The sequence below is a fragment of the Scyliorhinus torazame genome, chromosome 10, assembly GCF_047496885.1.
Source record: "Scyliorhinus torazame isolate Kashiwa2021f chromosome 10, sScyTor2.1, whole genome shotgun sequence".
NCBI lineage: Eukaryota > Metazoa > Chordata > Chondrichthyes > Carcharhiniformes > Scyliorhinidae > Scyliorhinus > Scyliorhinus torazame.
Window position 1 is genome coordinate 225,837,561 of NC_092716.1, and position 20,763 is coordinate 225,858,323.

Below are 20,763 nucleotides of genomic sequence, written 5' to 3' on the forward strand. Positions count from 1 at the left end.
TGAGATTTATTTTTCGAGAAGCTAGGAAGCAATCTGATGCTGGATAAAGCAGGTAATCAAATAGAAATAGCTCAATGAAGGAAAATGCAAAACAAAATGCATGCAAAAAAAAGTAAGCGTATACCGCAGTGCTGGTTGCTTGCTTGTCCATATTCCAAATTTAAAAGCCAAATAATGTTTCGTTAAAAAACATTGCAGAAAAAAATGATCAGCAGAACATGCTTTCAAAATGTTTCACACTGTCCCTAAATCATTCAACGGGACTAAAATCAGCCATTTTCCAAGACAAATATGCAAGCTCTTAAATTCTAGGACAAGAAAGTTAGCATCATTATACATGAAAAATAAAATGTTAATGTATCTTTCTTCTGACAAGTATGCTCCTATTCACTTTTGTGCAGTTAAATGAAAAAATTAACAAATAATCTACCAATCTTTCCTATTCATGCGATTGATTAGAGAATCCAAGCAGGAGCACATGATATTAGGGAAAACTGACAAAATCCTCCGTGTTCCGTGTGACGGAGTTAGTGCCTCTCTTCAATCTCCCAGTCAGCTAAGAGAAGTCTCAACCTCTTGTACTCTACATGTACAACAAATTAGATTTGCATAAAATCAGGATGGAACATGGCTGCAATAGAGATCATTGTGTTGAAAATACTTAGATTATTTTTAATTTCTGTTTGGCTGTGGATAATACAGACAATCAGAGTCATTACCAGAGCACAACAGCTTGGAAAGCAGAATAGGAAATCATAGTGGAGAAGGATTAGTAAGCCCGTGGAAGAGGACAGAACAGTATCAATTTGTGAGCAAATAAATTCTCATGCTTTCTGTTGTATTTGCATCATCAACCTGTGCAAGTAAATGTTAAATGATCTTAGCCTTTGAAACATGTACAATATAAATATGGTGTAAAGTTTGAAATATTGAAGTATTTTTGAATATTTTACAAAAAATGTTCGAAATACACAACAGTGCGTCAGCATTAATTGGTGAAAGGAAAAGAGTTTTTGAAGTTTCATTTTACGTTGCTTGGCATAACGTGCACCCAACCCGGAAGCATGTGAAATTGCACGAGAGGATGTTGGGCGCGCATCCTGACATCATCGTGCACTTGCGACATATTTCAGTCGGCAGCCACGGGTGGAAGTCAGAAGCGCGCCCACCGACCATCAAGTGGGCAATTAGACCCATTAAGGAGTCAATTAAAAGCGATTTTGCATGACCTGTCTACTTTGATGGTTGGAGGGCAGCCCAATTGGCCATGCGGTCTTAACGTTTTGGCTACAATCTCAATCCAGGGCAGGATGAACTGTCAGGGCAGAAATAAAATTTACTAAGTCGTCTGAGGACTGCGGTTTTCAGAGTTCAGCTGTCAGACATTTGAATATGCTGCCTAGGCACAGTTTGATGCGTTTTTTTTTCATCACTTTTAATTGATAAAGGTATGCAACCCCCTGAGGCAGCTCCGCAGCAGCTGTCCACCTTGAGGGAGCCCATTCGAAGTGTCAGCCCGCACTGTCGCTTTTTCTTGGTGCCCGCCCTCTTCCTTCTCCCCTCGGCAGTGCCGAGCCTTTCCGGGGCCAATCGTGGCCAAAAGCATATTTCAAACCACTTCCGGGTCCGCCAAATGCAAAGGCCGCAAAACTTAGGCCCTGGATTCACACCGAATCCTGACAGCTGAACTCTGATCTGATGATAGGTACACATCCAAACTAACATAACTTGTCTTTTCCATTTACGAATACTGATTTTTCTGGTGTGCATTTTCTCCTTTAATTTCAGACATCCGCCATTTATAGTTTTATCCTTTCCAATGAAAATGATCAGAATTCAGAACAACTGAACATTTTCAAACTAATTACTGCAAAATAAGATTGTGCCAAATTTTCATCAAATTTATTTGTTTCTGAAAGATGTATAAGTATAAAGTTCAATTGGATAAAACACTCTTCCTGCCAGCTCTGGAATTTTCCAGCACTGTCAGATTTGCATCCTCTAAGATGACACATTTGTCAGGTATAATTGGTGACTGAACTTTTCACAGAACAATTTTGTGCATCAACTGGTCACCATGAAACGACCTTTCATTCAAGGACTTTTATTTTTTGTCAAGGTTCATCGTCTTAATCTGTGGCTATTTATATGGGATATTTTTCTGATAAATTCTAATCACTAATTTTTTTTCAGTAATCCAACAGCAACATTTGTATTACCATTTTATGGTTGTTGCTATCAAGTACAATTAAAAGAACTAATGTGACAGCTGTAAGCAACTCTGAGATTTTTGTGGGTGTAGCTGCTTAATGTGACGGCAATCATACCGTATAATATTTATTAGAATACAAAGTGAATACGTTGTATTATTTTCGATGTAGGCTAAAGCAAATGCAATATGTGTCACAACAAACAATTTTACTTTCTTTATGCAGCTGATTTATGCTTAATGGAAAACTAATTAACTTATACTTATTTGAAATAACATGACTGTATTAAGATCAAGAGCTTAAGCTTGACACCACAAGTGGAAATATAATTATTCAAAATAGTATCTGCTATCGTCTAAACAGGTGGAACTTGTGATTCAAATTAACGTGTTGATCAGAAAATGCCTTTAATATTATCATCTAGCCCTATCCTTTTCAAGATTTTGAGGTAGCTGAATTTGCTTGGCTGAAATAACACGAAAAATGTCGATGAATTTATAAACATCTACCGTCTAGACAGCAGTAAAAGGCATCCAAGTCTATCATCAGGACAAACAGGCAAGAATTATATTGCAGGAACATTCTTCAAAAAGTAAATTTGTCTTTAATTTGCTTCTAGACTTGTGTAAACTGTCACAAATGTGAAGAAAAGAGTCCGTAGCAAAAATGGCAGGATCAGAGCCAGTTCACTTACCAATGCAGATTTTCCCATCAGACAGCAAGGCATACTTTTGATGGCAGCCACAAACAGGTCCATCATCTGCATCATCACAAGTATGATGGCACCCACCGTTTCCATGATTACACGTTACTAAAAAGAAATTACACACATCTAAAGGAACCAGCTGATCGTTGTCACAATCATATTGAACTGTCCCAGACATCTTTAAATTTATAAACAGAAAAGCAATAAAATAAGAGTCCTGTTGAAATGTTTGGATCACTCAATAGTCAAACAACTTAGTGCTAAAGCTCTAGGCATGTCAGATTTTTTTTGTGAGACATTCAAATTTAAATTTGTATTGGTCTGGCTATTAGTGCATCGTCTTGCAGAGACAACCAACTTTAAAATGTTTCTGCAAGATCATCCAGCTGTTCAGACCTGCAGGATTTTCCGGTCCTGCCGACGCCACATCCCACGGTGGGTTTGCTGGTGGTGTGTGGCGAGAGCGGCGGGACCAGATGGTCTCACTGCTAGCCAATGGCAGGCATTCTCCTACCGCCAATCATAGATTATCCTAGAATTTACAGTGCAGAAGGAGGCCATTCGGCACATCAAGTCTGCACTGGCTCTTGGAAAGAGCACCCTACCCAAGGTTATCACCTCCACCCTATCCCCATAACCCAGTAACCCCACCCAACACTAAGGGCAATTTTGGACACTAAGGGCAATTTTGGACACCAAGGGCAATTTATCATGGCCAATCCACCTAACCTGCACATCTTTGGACTGTGGGAGGAATCCGGAGTACCCGGAGGAAACCCACGCACACACGGGGAGGATGTGCAGACTCCGCACAGACAGTGACCCAAGCCGGAATCGAACCTGGGACCCTGGAGCTGTGAAGCAATTGTGCTATCCACAATGCTACCGTGCTGCCAAGAAACACGTCATGGGGAGGCCAGAGAATCTCACCCTTTATTTCAAGGATATGCAGTCAGAGCCAGAACCTTCTAGCCAGGCACAAAATCAAAAGCACATTTTTGTAAGCAGAAAACATTTTACATCAATGTTGGTGCAACCCAGGGAGAAAAAAGCCTTTTTGCACACGTTCAATATTTTTTACCAGTTGACTTAAATCAGAGGTCAAACAGAACAATTAAGAAGGAGGAGTAATTAAAGACAATTGAAAAGGTTAAATTCTTTGTAGTATTTTCAATGTCCTAAAAGAATATATAAGGAAACAGGAAAATTAAAGGAATTAACGTACATAGGCATCCTTTCTGATTTCTGGCTAGTTCAAAACCAGGCCTACATTCACATGCCACTCCTCCTTTTGGTGTTTCTCTACAGATGTGGGCACAGCCATGGTCTTTGTTCATGCAACTCATCCCTTCTGAAGCAAGATAATAGAACAATCAGAAATACAGTTCATTAAGAAATCTGTTCAAAGCCAACTGTTTATACAGAGACAAAATGGAGACAATATAAAATAACAGCAAACAGAATCAGAATTGTCTGTAAATTCATTATATTCTGTAAAGTTAGAGACAGAGAAATTTGTTCATATGGTGTTAATGGCACCACGCAGACACACTTCAATTCCCTGGCAGGAGACAGGCAACACCTCAGGCCTCTGCTTGCATGGTTTTCTTCAATTATATCAATAAATGCATTAATATTTCCTACCACAATATTCTCATTTTTTAAACTGAGTTACTTTGGGAGAACTTTAGGTAAGTGTCAACACTGGTTCAGTGGGACGTCCGGTGGCGCCCTCGAGGAATCAGGTCGCAGGTCGGATAGCTCCCGCCCGCGATGGGCAAACAGACCTGTTTCAAAGGATTTTTTCGGGACCTGGCGACCTGAATTGGTGGAGGAGACGAAGGGAAGAGGTTTTCCCCCCGGGGTATGGACAGTTGGACCAGAAGTGGTCGAGTGGAGCGGCAAGGATCGAAGCGGGAGCAGCGGGGACCCCAGGCCGGGCAGCGAAGCATGGCGGACGGCAGGGACCAAGGAGCAGAGGCTCACTGGCCAAGGGAGCAACAGATGGAGTTTTTCAGGAATTGCTTCACCGAACTGAAGAGGGACACGTTGGACCCGATGAGGGCGGTAATGGACCGAATGGTCGAGGCGCAGGCGGTCCAAGGGAAGGCGCTCAGGGAGGTCGAGGTGAAGCTCTCCAGCCAGGCGGACACGGTAACGGAGCTGGAGCACGAGGTGGAGGAGCTGAACACCCGCCAGAGGAGGATGCAGGAGCAGCTTGAAGAGCTGGGGAATAGAGCCAGGAGGCAGAACCTCAGGATCGTTGGCCTCCCCGAGGACTGCGAGGGATCGGATGCGGGTGCATACGTGATGGGTATGCTCGAGGCGCTGATGGGACCGGAGGCCTTCCCTCGACCCCTGGAGTTGGATGGGGCGCATAGAGCCCCCGCAAGGAAGCCCAGGACGGGCGACCGACCGAGGGCCTTGGTGGTCCGCTTTCACCGGCTTGCTGACAGGGATCGTGTGCTGCGATGGGCCAAGGCGGAGAGGAGCAGCTGATGGGAGAACTGCGAGGTGCGCATCTACCAGGACTTGGGAACGGAGCTGGCCAAGAGGCGTGCATGATTCATCAAGGTAAAGGCAGCCCTCTATAAAAAGGAGGTGCGGTTTGAAATGCTGTATACTGGGAAGCTTTGGGTCACGTTTGAGGAACTCCATCACTACTTCGAGACACCAGAACAGGTTTGGGCTTTCATTAAAGATAAGAAGCTGGACTTGAGAACTAACGGGCACTTCGTTTTTTCAGTGCTCTACAGTGGCGGCGGACTGTTATTTTATCTAAGATTGTTTTCAGCCTGGACAGAGAGCGGGCGCTGGAGGGCGCACTGCTTAGGGTGATTTTGGGAGATTGCAATGAGGAGTGGGGGGGGGGGGGCCTGCAAAGGGGGCCCTGCACTTGGTATCTTTTGGCGGGAGATCGGGGCCTCTGATGGGGGGGATGGGCTAGGGGCCGGTTAAGGGACTTGAAACGGCACGGGGAGATACAATCAGGTTAATGGGTCCTTGGTGTGGGGGGGGGGGGGGGGTGGCAGCCGGGAAGGAGAGCAGAGAAGACTTGGATTGGATTTGTTTATTGTCACGTGTACCGAGGTACAGTGAAAAGCATTTTTCTGCGAGCAGCTCAACAGATCATTAAGTACATGAGAAGAAAAGGGAATAAAAGAAAATACATAATAGGGCATCACAACATATACAACGTAACTACATAAGCACTGGCATCGGATGAAGCACACAGGGTGTAGTGTTAATGAGGTCAGTCCATAAGAGGGTCATTTCGGAGTCTGGTGACAGTGGGGCTTAAGTGAGCAAGGGGGGGGGGGGGAGCAGGGATCCCCGGGGGGAGAAAGTCGCTTGCAGGGAACAGCGTAGAAACCGACAGCAGCAGCACCCGGGGGGGGGGGGGGGGGGGGGGGGGGGGGTTAGAGCCACATTAGTTTAGTTGAACACGTGGGGCATGGACAAACAGAGCTGATAGGGGAAGTGCCTTATTAATATGTTTATTCTTTCCCACTGTTCGTTTTCAATATGTTAAGGCTTTTTGCATATGGCCTTCTTTTTTTCTCTGTAAATGTTACAAATTTGTTTTAAATAAAAAATTTCAAAAAACAAAACAAAACACTGGTTCAGTGGTGGATTTTAGTCAGAGTATTAGTTCAAATTCTATTTCAGGTCTTGAGCACATAATCATGACTGACGTAGTGTACTGAGGGAATACTGATTGTCCACAGGTACAATTCATTTGGATGAGATGTTCAACCAAGAAACCATCTGCTTGTCAAAGTGGACATTAAAAAGACCAGATGTTGCTCTCTTTAGTTGGCTCTGAATATGGAGGTCAATATGGTCGCCTTCCTTAATCCTAATTATGTTTGCTCTAGAGTCGCCAGGTATCTTTCGATACCGCCACAAGGTTCAAACCCGAATACTGATCAAAGAGTCGGCACACCAGTTAGTTAGTTCAAAGTCAATACTATTTATTTACACACACAGTAATATCTACTCATGCACGAAACACTACAGACGAAACTATCACTACTGCTAAAGCCTATACTTAGCTTCGGGCGCCCGCTCAGTCAGAGGAATAATGGCCGTTGTTCAGTTCTGAGGCTGCTGGGCTCAAAGTGGTGAAGGGGAAACAGCTAAGGTCGTCCGTCTGGTAACGAGCGTTGACCTTGGACTTACTTGCTTCTGGTGCAGCTGGTGGACGGGTCTCCCCGCTGTGAGAGCTGAGTCCAAGAGAGCGATTCTCTCTTGGGGCCTTCTTCTTATACCTGAAGGGGCTTTGCGCGCTTTTGGGCGGGCCTTGAACTTGGCCCCAATCAATTGCGCCATTTCTTGATCATTCGCATTGGTGCTGACCAATAAAGGGGTGGGTGCCCTGATGGCTGGGTGTGTCCTAGGTGGCCGTTGGCCTGCTTTGGTTTCTGCTTTCGGTTTGGGGAACTGGCACCACGAGGTCTGGGGCCAGATCGGTTACTTAAGTATCTTCCTTTGTTCCCGGAGATGGACCATCCATATGCTAATAGGCCTACAGTTTCAGTCTCGTCTGGGAGCTGTTTCTCTAATATGCAGACAGGCTCTGCTTGCTTTCTTAACATTGTCCATTTTTCCCTACAATCTTTGCAAATGTCCATTTTGTATCTGGAGGTGGCCATCCCAGATGGCTACACAGAGAACTATTGAAAGAAGAACAGACAATTGTTCCAGTGATTGTTTCACCCTTGAACACTCATCAAAGAATTAAGATCCTTCTTAAAACTATTTCTTTGACCAAGTGTTTGGTCACCAGGCTAACACCTTCTTTGCCATGGCATCCATTTGTTTGTGGAGTACCTTGGGCTATTTTTCTAAATTAATAGCACTATATCAATACAAATTGCTGATGACAAACAAGTTATTTGTCTTATTACTGTTTGAGAGATGTTGGGCATGATTCAAGGAACAAAAATTCAAATTCCAGTTTCGGGTAAGTTTAGCGGGGTCTTTCTCGGTGCTGCTATTCAATGACACCCTGCCATTTATTTTTGCCTCGGCGAGAAATGCTCCGTCGAGGTCGTACTTGAGTCATTTCCTGCACTTGTGAACTTAGGTGGCCAGGATTACTCGCAGATCAGGGCGCCATTTTTAAAGGCAGCCCCGATCTTTCGACCCCCTCACCGCCTCCACCGAGACCTCCGGACTTCTCCACTTCACCCAAACTAAATCTTCCGGAGTCCTCAAGCCCCCCTCACCCCTCCTCTTATGGGTAAGACACCCTCGGGACTGACCCCTGGCATGGGCAATCTGGCACATGGGCACCTTTGTACTGCCATCCTGGCACCATGGCAGTGCCCCTGTCAGTGCTAACCAGGCACCCTGGCAGTGCCACCCTGACACTGCCAGGGTGCCGGGGTGAAAGTAACATGGTGCCAACCTGGCAGTGCCAAGGCGCACGGGTGCCAGAGGGCCACCCTGTCCTGTCTCGAATCACCTGGGAGTCTCTAATGGCCTGATAGACCCCAGGTGCCGTTATGACTGGTCTACGTTTGTGAGGCCTCCTAGGCACAGCTGATGAATTCCAGGCGCCGGGTGAATCTGGTGAACGTATATTTAAATGTGCCTAATGGCATTTAAATATGCTGATCTGGATCTGACCTATCGGGAGGACTCTTGCGAAATCCAACGGTTTCGTTGCGACACCAAGTCGAGGCCATTAATTTGCGTCCCTTGTGTGATACTGTAGTTGGCTAAACTTGAATAGTCACTGTATACTCTACCTTAATATATGTGTATGAAACACTTTTACTTCTTGCGAGCTGTCATAAACCATAAATGTAGGGAGTGATCCAATGGCCACATTGCACAGGAAAAGCAGCTTTCCGCGGCGCAGTGTGGCCGATAAAAGATGGGAGACCCTGCTCCCGTGATTTACCCGGCTCGCAACACCTCGCCAGATCCAACGCAATCTTGTGAGACGTTGCGATGTAAATCCTGCCAACTCTGACAAATCTGCATGTTAGAACGAGGCAGTAAGCCTCGCTCTAATGTGCAGATTCTTGAGGCAGTGAGACTTTGGGGTTCATCCCCATCGCCTCAGAGACCTTGGGTGAGCGCTGTTCAGCACTGGTCCCCACAAACAGGGACCAGACAGAACGGCACTTGTGAGGATCTCCCAGGGGTTCGGAGGCCCCCAGCTGCATGTCCTTTGGGTAGGATGGTGCCCTGGCACTACTGGTGCCACCTGGGCACCCTGGCAGTGCCACCTGGGTGTCAGCCTGGCACTACAAAGGTGGCAGGTTGGCACTGCAAAGATGCCAAGCTGGCATTTTTTGCACTTGTACGATCAGACCGGGGGTGCCCTGCGTGGGTGTTCGGGGGGTGCGGTAGTGCCAGGGACCCTCACATAGTGCTTTTGGGCTAAGTGGGAGATTGGGGATCGCTTCGGGGGCCTCAGAGATCGGGACGCCATTTAAAAATGGCATGCCGATCTCTCGCTACACTGGCGAGCTCCGCTGTACAAAATTAGACTATGCCTTGGCTGCCCGTTCCTCAGTCTTGGCCCTTGTACCACGCAAGTCGCGTTGTATAGCCATGTGTTTCTCGGCACATCGAGCGCCAGGAAACAGGCGGCTAGACGCGTTAGTTATGGGACTTGTTCCCTTTTGGGAGAATCATGCCCGTAAACTTATTTTACTTTCTTTTACGTCCGCTAACTTTTCCCGATAATTTCTGTCTTCTTTTTTGAAGGTGCAGACCTTGCACTGGGCAACCGTCCTGCAAGACCTGTATACCCTCTTGTTGTTGCCACTCTTCAAATATTTGCCAGAGAGTGAGTGCTAGGGGTCAATTCCATTACTGAGGGCACCACAACTGAACCTCATGATCCTACCCCTATCTGGCACCAAAACATGTGGAGGAACTACTGGAGAGAAATCAATCAGAACACTGACCAGTTTCCCCCCTCCCCCTGGAGGTAACAAGGCCAACTTAAACAACTGCTAACAGCATAGAGCGGGGAATAAGCCTGGACTTTTCCAGTCTGAATAGCTCAGCCACTGAGTATCAAACAGCTGAGGCATCAGAAAAGCTTACATGACATCTTTAATTCATCATAACTGATGATTACTGTTAGTATGTGAAACTTAAAAGATCAGTATATTATCAAACTGACCAAGAAGTGACATTATCTTCAAGATCAGAGGTAAAATCCATGCTTCAGTCTTGAGGCTAATGTCATCTGGGTGGAGTAAATCACTCTCACACATCCATTATTCGCGGTGTAATTGGCCTCTCTGGCAGTTGTTAGCTGTTCACACCAGAGCTATCAATCTGCACACTGCTGGATGAAAAGGGCACAGCTAACCTGACTCAGCAGGTTTTGACCAAAGGCTGTGACCAATTAAACTATAAATACGCATGCCACAAGTGTTCATTGAACTGTGGCTTTGACATCCTCTCAGCTATGTAACATGTATTTCTTAATCACCAGACAACTGTATTAAACAGAATTTAGCAATGAAGTCCCAATTGTACAAAGCTGCAGTCATAGAGAGCCTGTCTGAACAAAACACAAGGGGCGAGATTCTCCGATCCCGCAGCCAAGTTCTGACGCCGGCGTCAAAAGCGGCGCAAGCCACTCCGGCGTCAAAGGGCCTCCAGGCCCAGGCATTTACCATTTCCTAGGGGGCTAGTACGGCGTCGGAGTGGTGTCCGTTGATCCGGCTCTCGAAACTCGGCGCGACACGGCCGGCATGGGTCCGCGTATGTGCACCACAGCCGGCGCAGGTCCACGCATGCGCGTGGGTTGCCGTCTCCATGCCAACCCCCGGGCAATATGGCTGAGTCCTACAGGGGCCAGCACGGTGGAACACACGCCCCCACAGAATTAGCCCACCCGCCGATCGGTAGGTCCCGATCGCGGGCCTTGCCACCGTTGAGCCCCCCCCCCCCCCCACGAGTCGGATCCCCCCCGCCCTCCCACCAGGACGGCCCCCGCAGCCAGATCTCCGAGGTCCCGTCGGGTAGGACCATACGTAACTCACGCTGGTGGGACTCGGCCGAACTCATCAGGCACTCGGCCTGTCGAGGCGCGGAGAATCGCCGGGGGGGGAACGCTTTCAACGACCGGCGCTGGGGTGACCACGCAGCCGCGGAGAATCAGCAGCCCGGCGTCGGTGTGGCATGGCGCGACTCTCAAACCACGACCCACCGCAGGATCGGAGAATCCTGGCCAAGGGATAGGAGCAGGAGTAGGCCATATAGCTCGTCAAGCCTGCTCTGCCAATCCATGCAATCATGCCTGATCTGGGGCTTCGACTCCTCTTTTCCTGCCCCCTCCCCATACCCATTGACTTCCGGGTGGCCGAGAGACGGAATCCTCTGTCCAGCGATGCGCGAATCGAGAAACACAATTGGGCGGAGAATTGTGTGAGGCAAAACTCGTGGGCTGCCGATCCTGCCGCTAGCAGGGCTGGCCGCTACGGGGGGGGGGATTTGATGGGAGGTGACTAGAGGCTGGGACGTGACGCCGAGGTGTCAGCGTACAGCTAGCATGCATAGGGCCAGCCACTGGTACCCCTGCCGGCTGGGCCGGGTGCTGGGCTCAGAGGCCCCTGCAGTGCCGGGCACTGACAAGGCCTGGGGTGTCGTGCGGAGGGTAGAGTGCCGGGGGAACGGCCGGGGTTGGGTGTTGGAATGGAAGAGGAAGGGGGGGGCACAGAGGGTCATGCGGGGCAGGGGCTGCAGTGCCGGCCATTGGACCTAGTTCGGCACGGGGGAACGCAGCATGCTAACATGTGTTCCACCCCCTACAGACAATTATGGCTAGATAATGGACTTTGGAATCCAACCAGGAATGGCAGCATTCATCCTGGGGATGTACTATGGCTGTATGAGCAGGAGCTGCTTGAGGATGACCCTGAAGTGACGGAGCCTGTCCCAGAGAAACAGGAGACAGCCAGTGAGGATGGAGAGCCGGTCACCCAAGGAGGGGGAGGTGGGAGGAAGGAAGGCGCCGTATGAGGTCTTGTGTGTACCGATAGCACCTGTTATTTGAGGACTTGCCAGACCGGGCATGCCATCTGGCTGAGCAGGGAGATCATATGGCATATTTGCCAGATTATGGCGCACCTGGAACCGCGGGGGTATGGGAGAGGACACCAGCTCCTGGGGGCTGTCAAGGTGGCGGTCGCCCTGAACCTTTATGCCACGAGGTTCTTCCAGGCGCAGAGTGACGACCTGCCTCGACTCTCACAGACCTCATTGCACAGGTGCCTTCACACTGTCACGGAGCCCTATCTGACCGGTTGGCACAATATATCAAGTTCAGTGTGGACCGAGCCCACCAGCGGGGTTCACTGCCATTACTGGGATGTTCCAGGTCCTGGTAGTGATCGACTGGATGGATGCATGTCGCCCTACAAGCACCGGCCCATGACAGGCTGGTCTTCACAAACTGAAAGGGGGTCCACGCCATGAACGTGCAGCAGGTGCGTGACCATGAGCTGCACATCATGCGCCCGATATCTGGGCAGTGTGAACAACGCCTTCATCCTGCCACATTCAACGGTTCCTAATACCTTTGAAGCGCACCCCCAGGTAAGGGGTTGGCTCCTGGGCGACAGAGGTAATCCGCTGCGGTCGTGCCTGATGACGCCTATCTGGACGCCACAGACAGATGTGGAGACCCGCTACAACAATGCCCAGGTCATGACCAGGTGCGTGATGGTGCGATGCTTCAGCATCCTGAAGATGCGGTTCAGGTGCCTGGTCCGCTCTGGAGGGGCCCTCCAGTACAGAGCTAGGAGAGTCTCCCACATCGTGGCAGCCTGCTGTGTTCTCCACAACATCACGCAGCAGAGGGACAATGTGCGGGAGGAGAAGGATGAACACAGGCCTCGTAACTCGGGGAGGATGCGGAGGAGGACCAGGATGGGCTGGGCATGGGGCCCGGGCAGGCACAGGAGGCCACACAACATGTGCGCCTGGGCCAGCGTGCAGGGGACGCTCTAATCACATCCAGTTTCACCAACTAGGGGGCCTGGCCGACAGCACAGACATCCATCCGTTGCCTTCTCCTGAGGGGGGGGCCTAATTGCTCACTTAAATATGTAACTCCGGACCCCGCCCAGCAAGGGCATCGCAAATCTCAGGAGATTTTGTTTTGGAAAATATCGGCGGTGTTTTCAAATATATGCAGAACAGAAATGAGCAAACAGCAGCAACAGTTAACCATGCACAATTGCCCCTAATCCCGTGTACCCAAAACGCAAACTAAGAAAAAAAACCTCCCCCAATTGATGTGTTAATGTCCCTTAAAGAAGTTAATGAACAGTCTCCACCTGGGGGGGGGGGGGGTCTCCCAGGCCATCAGAGACCCCCGGGTGGTCGGGCTCATGGCAGGCTGGTACCCTGGCACTCCCGCTGCCATCCAGCCATCTTGCTCGGCAGTACAGGAAATGAAGGTACGTGCGGCCTTGGCGGGAAGTTTGTTGCCATGGCCAAAAAAAAGAGTCCCGTTTGATAGCGAGTCGATATTGGCCAACCCACTAAACACGGCTAAAATGAGACTCTGTTTTTTACCTGTTAAACCGTGCCCAAAGGTTTGGAGCAGGATTCTCCGCTTCAGAAACTGTTGATGCCGAAACTGAATTAGTGGATTTCCACGACAACTAATTTGGCGCCGGCCTTGTAGCAATTCATGAGCCGTTAATGGGCTAGCACCGGTGCCATGTGGAACTCGAGCGATTCCATGAAAAACGGTGTCCGATTCACCGGGGTCGGGGATTGACACGTGGGATGCTGACAAGCTGCAGCCGCATATTAGCACTCCACTCCCCACACACACTAATTCACGCCAAGAAGATGGCAGCATGGAGAGCGGCACCCTGGTTTGCGGACATGGTTCACCGGACTCCCTGAACACTACCCACACCTATCTTCCAGCCCTGGAGAAAAACAGCTCATCGTAGACCCAGTCATATGAGCCCTATGCACCACCTTTAACTGTACGAGACTCAATCTTGCACACAACGAGGAAGAGTTTATCCTCAGCAGAGGTTCACTGCACACCCCAGCTTGCACTGCCCCTCGCAACTCCTGCTCCCATTTGCACCGAATCGCCTCCACTGGAGCGCTCTCCCTCTTCATCAGCTCCCCACATATATCTGTCACCTTGCCCTCTCCTATCTCATCTTCAGACAGAAGCTTGTCCTGTAGCACTGGAGGCAGCAGCCATGGTAACGAACTCAACTCGTTCCTCAAAAAATCTCTCGCCTGCAAGTATCTGAACCCATTCCCCTTCGGCAGCAAGTGCACCTCCTCAAGCTCCTCCAATTAGGCAAACTTACCCCCACAAACAGGTCCAGAAAATACTCTATCCCCAACCGCCCCATCCCCAAAACTAACATCCAGCCCTGCTGGACAAACTTGTGGTTGCCACAAAGTGGTGCACACAGGGACATGTCTTCCATCCTACAGTGCTGCCGACATTGATTCCACATCCTCAACGCTGATAACACCACAAAGCCCGTGAATACCTGGCCAGAGAGAACGGAAGAGGTACAAACAATAGCGCTCTCAAACTGGTCCGTTCAGATGAAGCCGCCTCCATCCATCCCCACACCGACCTCTCCTCCACCGCCCACTTCCGAACCATAGCTATGTTCACCGCCCAAAAATTATTTTGCAGATTCTGCAGCGGCAACGCCCCCCCCCCCCCCCCCCCCTTCCCCCTCCCCCAACCTATCCTTTCCATAAACACCCTCTTGATCCGGGGAACCTTCCCCGCCCGCACCAACCCTGTATCATTTTATTCATCCTGCTAAAAAACTTAGGCACGAAAATGGGCAGCATGGTAGCATTGTGGATAGCACAATTGCTTCACAGCTCCAGGGTCCCAGGTTCGATTCCGGCTTGGGTCACTGTCTGTGCGGAGTTTGCACATCCTCCCCGTGTGTGCGTGGGTTTCCTCCGGGTGCTCCGGTTTCCTCCCACAGTCCAAAGATGTGCAGGTTAGGTGGATTGGCCATGATAAATTGCCCTTAGTGTCCAAAATTGGCCTTAGTGTTGGGTGGAGCTACTGGGTTATGGGGATAGGGTGGAGGTGTTGACCTTGGGTAGGGTGCTCTTTCCAAGAGCCGGTGCAGACTCGATGGGCCGAATGGCCTCCTTCCACACTGTAAATTCTATGAAAATCGAGTGATTCTTAAACATGAACAAAAACTATGAGGTGGAGTTGCCGGCGTTGGACTGGGGTGAGCACAGTACGAAGTCTTACAACACCAGGTTAAAGTCCAACAGGTTTGTTTCGATGTCACTAGCTTTCGGAGCGCTGCTCCTTCCTCAGGTGAAGGAGCCTGAGGAAGGAGCAGCGCTCCGAAAGCTAGTGACATCGAAACAAACCTGTTGGACTTTAACCTGGTGTTGTAAGACTTCGTACAAAAACTATGAGAGCACTTTCATCTTTACCATCCGGACCCTTCCAGCCAACGGCAAAGGCAACAAATCCCACCTAAGGTCCTCCTTCATTTCCTCCACGTGTTTTGCCAGATTCGACTTGTGCAGCTGGGCCCAGCTCTGTACCACATGTATCCCAAGATACTAAAAGCCCGCCCCTACCAACCAAAACAACAACTTCCTATCCCTGGGCATTAATTAGGAATACCTCGTTTTTTCCCCATATTGAGCATGCCCTGAAAAATGACTGAACTCCCCCAAGTTCCCCATAACCCTGTCCAAACTTTCAACCAGGTTTGCAATATATAACAAGAGGTCATCAGCATAAGAAGAAACTTGGTGATCATATAATCATCATAGAATTTACAGTGCGAAAGGAGGCCATACGGCCCATCGAGTCTGCACCAGCCCTTGGAAAGAGCACCCAACCCAAGCCCACATCTCCAACCTGTCCCTGCAACCCAGTAACCCCATGCAACCTTTTCTGGACACTAAGGGCAATTTATCATGGCCAATCCACCTAACCTGCACGCCTCTGGACTGTGGGAGGAAACCGGAGCACCCGGAGGAAACCCACGCAGACACGGGGAGAACGTGCAGACTCCGCACAGACAGTGACCCAAGTCGGGAATCGAACCTGGGATCCTGGAGCTGTGAAGCAACTGTGCTAACCACTGTGCTCCCATGCTGCCTTAATCCCACCACCCCCTTGAAGCCCTAAGGGCCATTGCCAATGGTTCAATCACTAGAGCAAAGAGCAAAGCATTGGCCCCTGAGACAACAAAAATACTCCGAATTGACACTATTGGTCCGCACACTCGCCTTAGGAGCCCTATATAACAATCTTACACAGTCAACAAACCCCTGCTTGAACCTGAACCGCCCCAGCACCTCGAATAGGTATGGCCACTCCACATGGTCAAACACCTTCTCCACCTCCCAGCCAGACAAAGGCATCATTATCACATTCAACAACCTCTGAACTTTGGCTGATAGCTGCCACCCCTTCACGAACCCCATCTGCTCTTCCCCTATCACCCCAGCATACAATTCTCTATCTGCACTGCTAGCACAATCAACAATGATATCGTGCGGTGCGACCCACACTGCTCAGGGTCTGTATCGTTCTTTAAAATGAGTGAGATAGACGCCTGAAACAGCGTGGGGGTAGCTCGCCCCTCCCCACCAACTACATGTCCACTAGCACAGGCCCCAGCTCCGACCCAAACATCTTATGAAACTCCGCTGGGAACCTGTCCCGTCCCCCCGGTGATCAGCTGGTGTCCAGGCCTGGGATCTTTGCCATGACTCACCTCATAAACTCCACATCGTCCCAGTTTGGGGCATAAATGTTCACCAGTGCCATGGGAGCTCCCTACCATCTCCCGGCACACCATCACAAATCTACTGCCAGAGTCCGCCACTGTGCTCCCCACCGCAAAGGACACCCTCTTATTAACCAACACTGCCACCCTCCTCGACTTCATATCCAGCCCCGAATGAAACACCTGTTCCACCCACCCCTTCCTCAGCCTCGTCTGATCCACACCTTCAAATGACTCTCTTGCAAAAACACAACGTCCGCCTTCAGACTCCTCAAATGCGTGAACACGCGCGACCTCTTAACCAGCACATTTAATCCCCGAACATTCCAAGAAATCATTTAGATCGGAAGGTCCAGGCCCCCCCCTCCCCTCCGGTCAGCCATATCCCCGCTTTAACCAGCTCCCCCAAGTCCATGGCCCACACCCCTCTCGGACCTCCCTAAGATGTCCACCACCATCACCCCTTAAGCATCTGCTCCACATCCACTTCGTCCATGTCAGCAACCCCCCCCTCCCCCCCACCATCCCCAATAAAGAACAAGAAAAAGAAAACAAAGACCACCCTCCCCTGCAGCAGATCTATCCCCCACTTCACTCCTGTTAACTAGCCTATCCGCTAGCATGGTGGCTCCCACTCGAGGAAACTGCCTTACCCCAAACCCCCCCCCCCAATCCCTCGCACTCGCTCCTCAACCTTCCCACTTGTACCCACAGCCCCAATAACCCACATAATATACAACATGATGCAACATTTAACCCAATCAAAGAAAGCCAATACTCCCTCCACTGATATCTCGATTATCTAAAGTTCTTACAAGTTCCCAAGTCTTATGTCTCGCAAGAACCTACTCGCCTCCTCCAGTGTGTCGATGCAGAACTCCTGGCCTTGGTACGTGACCCACAACCGGGCTGGGTACAGCCCGAACGTCACTCCTTCCTTGAACAGGTGCCCTTTAACTCTGTTAAACCCAGCCCTGCACTTTACCAGCTCTGCACCCAGATCCTGGTAGATCCGAATTATATTTCCTTCCCAGATGCAGTTTGTCTCCTTCACCCACCGCAGAATCTTCTCCTTGTCTAGATATCTGTGCAGTCGTACCACCATCGCCCTCGGCTGCTCACCGCCTTCGGCCTCCTCCTCAGCGATCTGTGCGCTCAATCCCCCTCCCCCATTAGCTTCCCAAGCATGTTCTCTACATACATGGCCTGCATACCCTCAATGCCTTTGGGCAATCCCACAATCCGGAGATTCTGCCTCCTCCACCAATTCTCCAAATTGTCCACTTTCTCCCTCAGCTTCCTTTGGCCCGCCACCACCAGCGTAATCTCTGCCTCCAACGAGGCCAACCGATCCGCATGGTCCACAAACGACTCTTCCACTTTTTGGAGCGACGCACTATGTGCCTCCAACCTCTGTTCCACTCTCTCAATGACTGCCCAAATCAGGTAAGCCACCGTAGCCAGGTCTTCTGAGCCCTCCAGCCTTTACTGTTGGAATTAGCTGTCAAAATCTCCACCAACTGTTCCGTGGACCACTGACCGGATAACAATTCCACAGAGCTCGACGCCATCTTTCCTTCCATCGCATTTCTCAAAAGCTCCAGGTCTGACTGTTGCCCCTTTACAGTTGTACTCCTTGTTTGATCGGGCTGAGACATGCCCACCTGAAGAGAATCCTTAGCTCTAGCTCTTCCCGTATTTTGTACCAGCACATAACCCCATGAACGGGTAACAAGGACGAGCCAATTTCATCTCAAACAGGAGGCACCAAATGTGCGACAACTCACTACGTGGCCACCGACAGAGGTCCCTTTCGCGAGTTTTAATAGCCCCTTTCCGTCCCGAGTCGGGCGCGACAAGGCCATTTGATTGGGCCCTTTGTCTTCCTCCCAGTCTTAAATATAGTCAACAGTGGAAGGAGAGCACAGAATCCAGAGCATCCCACCCACCCACCTTATCCAACACCACCTGTCAAACCTGTGGCAGAGTGTCCGGATCCAGGATTGGATCCTTGACACTGAGGGACTGCCCAAGAAGAGATATAGTCACCAATGGAACATCTACGAACCTCTTCAATTTTTGGAATTTTGGAATTCCAAAAACTCACAACCCTTTGAATGAAGGAATGTTTCCTCATCTCAGTCCTCAATCGTCAACTCCTTATCCTGAGACTGTGCCCCATGGGCAGCACGGTAGCATTGTGGATAGCACAATTGCTTCACAGCTCCAGGGTCTCAGGTTCGATTCCGGCTTGGGTCACTGTCTGTGCAGAGTCTGCACATCCTCCCCGTGTGTGCGTGGGTTTCCTCCGGGTGCTCCGGTTTCCTCCCACAGTCCAAAGATGTGCAGGTTAGGTGGATTGGCCATGCTAAATTGCCCTTAATGTTGGGTGGGGTTACTGGGTTATGGGGATGGGGTGGAGGTGTTGACCTTGGGTAGGGTGCTCTTTCCAAGAGCCGGTGCAGACTCGATGGGCCGAATGGCCTCCTCCTGCACTGTAAATTCTATGAAACTGTTCTCGCAGGCATGGCTCAAAACTTTGGTCACACCACATGATGCGTTAAATTTTTCAAACACAATTTTTGGGAAGCAAAACTGGACATCTTGCAGGCAAATGGAACCCAAATTTAAATAATAAAATTATTGAAATAAGGGGCGTCATTCTCCGACCCCCCAGAGGGTCGGAGAATGGCCGCTGGCCGCCGTGAATCCCGCCCCCGCCGGTTGCCGAAGTCTCCGAAGGGAGAAAAGTCGGCGGGGCGTTAATGTCGCCGCTGCCGCGGAGAATGTCACGGGTCTGCGCAAGGCAGCCGATTTTCGGCCTGCCGATATTCTCCCTTCCGGATGGGCCGAAGTCCCGTCGACGTGATGACCGTTCACGTCGACGTAAATTAAACCTCCTTTTCATCGGCGTGACCCTGTGCTCCAGGTTCTCGCCGACCAGCATGGAGGTGAGTGACGGCCTGGGGGGTTGGCTCTGGGCAGGCGATGGCGTGGCCGCAGTCTGAATGCGTGAGGAGAGGTGTGTCTCGGGTTGTGTGTGTGTGCGTGCGGCGGGGGGGGGTGTCCGTGCAGGGGTGGAGGTTGGGGGGGGGGGTCCGTGCCGGGTGGAGGTTGGGGGGGGGGGGGGTCCGTGCTGGGGAGGGTGATGGCGGGGGGGGGGGAGTCTGTGCCGGGGAGGGGGATGGGGGTCCGTGCCGGGGTGGAGGTTGGGGGGGGGGGGGGTGTCTGTGCCGGGGAGGGGGATGGGTGCCCGTGCTGGGGAGGGGGATGGGGGGGGGTCCGTGCCGGGGTGGAGGTTGGGGGGGGTCCGTGTCGGGGAGAGGGATGGGGGGGGGGGGTCCGTGCTGGGGAGGGTGGGGTGGGGGGGGGTCCGTGCTGGGGAGGGGATGGGGGGTCCATGCGGCGGGGTGGAGGTGTTGGGGGGGGGGGGGGGTGGGGGTGCCGGGGGAGGGGTATGGGGGGGTTCCGTGCTGGAGGGTGGAGTCGTGGAGTGGGGTCCGTGCCGGGGAGGGGGATGGGGGGGGGGGGGTCCGTGCCGGGGAGGGGGATGGGAGGGCAAGTGAGTTGGTCCACCTGGCCAGGTGCCAGCCTCCAACAGTTGGACCCATGCGGTCCATGCCACCTGGCTGGGGGGAGGAGGGGATATGGGCAATGATGACATGTCGTCGTTCCCCTCCCCCACCAGGCCGTCATGTTTTCAGATCATCCAGCGATGTTGGCCGCCGTGGCGGCAGCCGCTCATGTCTATGTTGCCCTGGATGAGGAGGAGGAGGAGGAGCGTGCCAGAGAGGCGGCGCAGGCTGCTACAGAGGGGCAGGCGGCAGCCGCCCAGGCTGGAGGGACACCTGACCGACAGGACGAGGAGGGGGAGGAGGACGTCGCGGCCCCACTGCAACGGAGGCACCCGAGGGCGCCCCGTGTGTACCGGCCCAGGCAGTCATACCAGGACCTCACGGACCGGGAATGCAGGAGGAGACTCCGGATGAGCCGGGAAACCGTGGCACACATCTGCCACCTGCTGGCACACCTGTCACCGCGTGGCACTGGCGGGGGACACCCTCGCCTCGTGTCCGTCAAGGTTACG

The 20,763-nt window shown here is 51.1% G+C and overlaps 1 protein-coding gene across 12 annotated transcripts in view; it reads right to left on the minus strand.

The window, feature by feature from the left end:
• Positions 1 to 20,763, minus strand: part of scube2 (signal peptide, CUB domain, EGF-like 2) — a 239,031-nt gene that overhangs the window by 151,376 nt on the left and 66,892 nt on the right. For 10 of the 12 annotated variants that reach the window (XM_072466497.1, XM_072466505.1, XM_072466504.1 and 7 more), the window contains exons 5-6: positions 4,142 to 4,267; positions 2,905 to 3,021 (exon numbers count right to left, since the gene is read on the minus strand). In XM_072466497.1, coding sequence (XP_072322598.1) covers positions 2,905 to 3,021; positions 4,142 to 4,267 — 243 coding nt within the window. The remainder of the gene's footprint in view (positions 1 to 2,904; positions 3,022 to 4,141; positions 4,268 to 20,763) is intronic. The other 2 variants (XM_072466498.1, XM_072466495.1) reach the window with 1 other exon arrangement.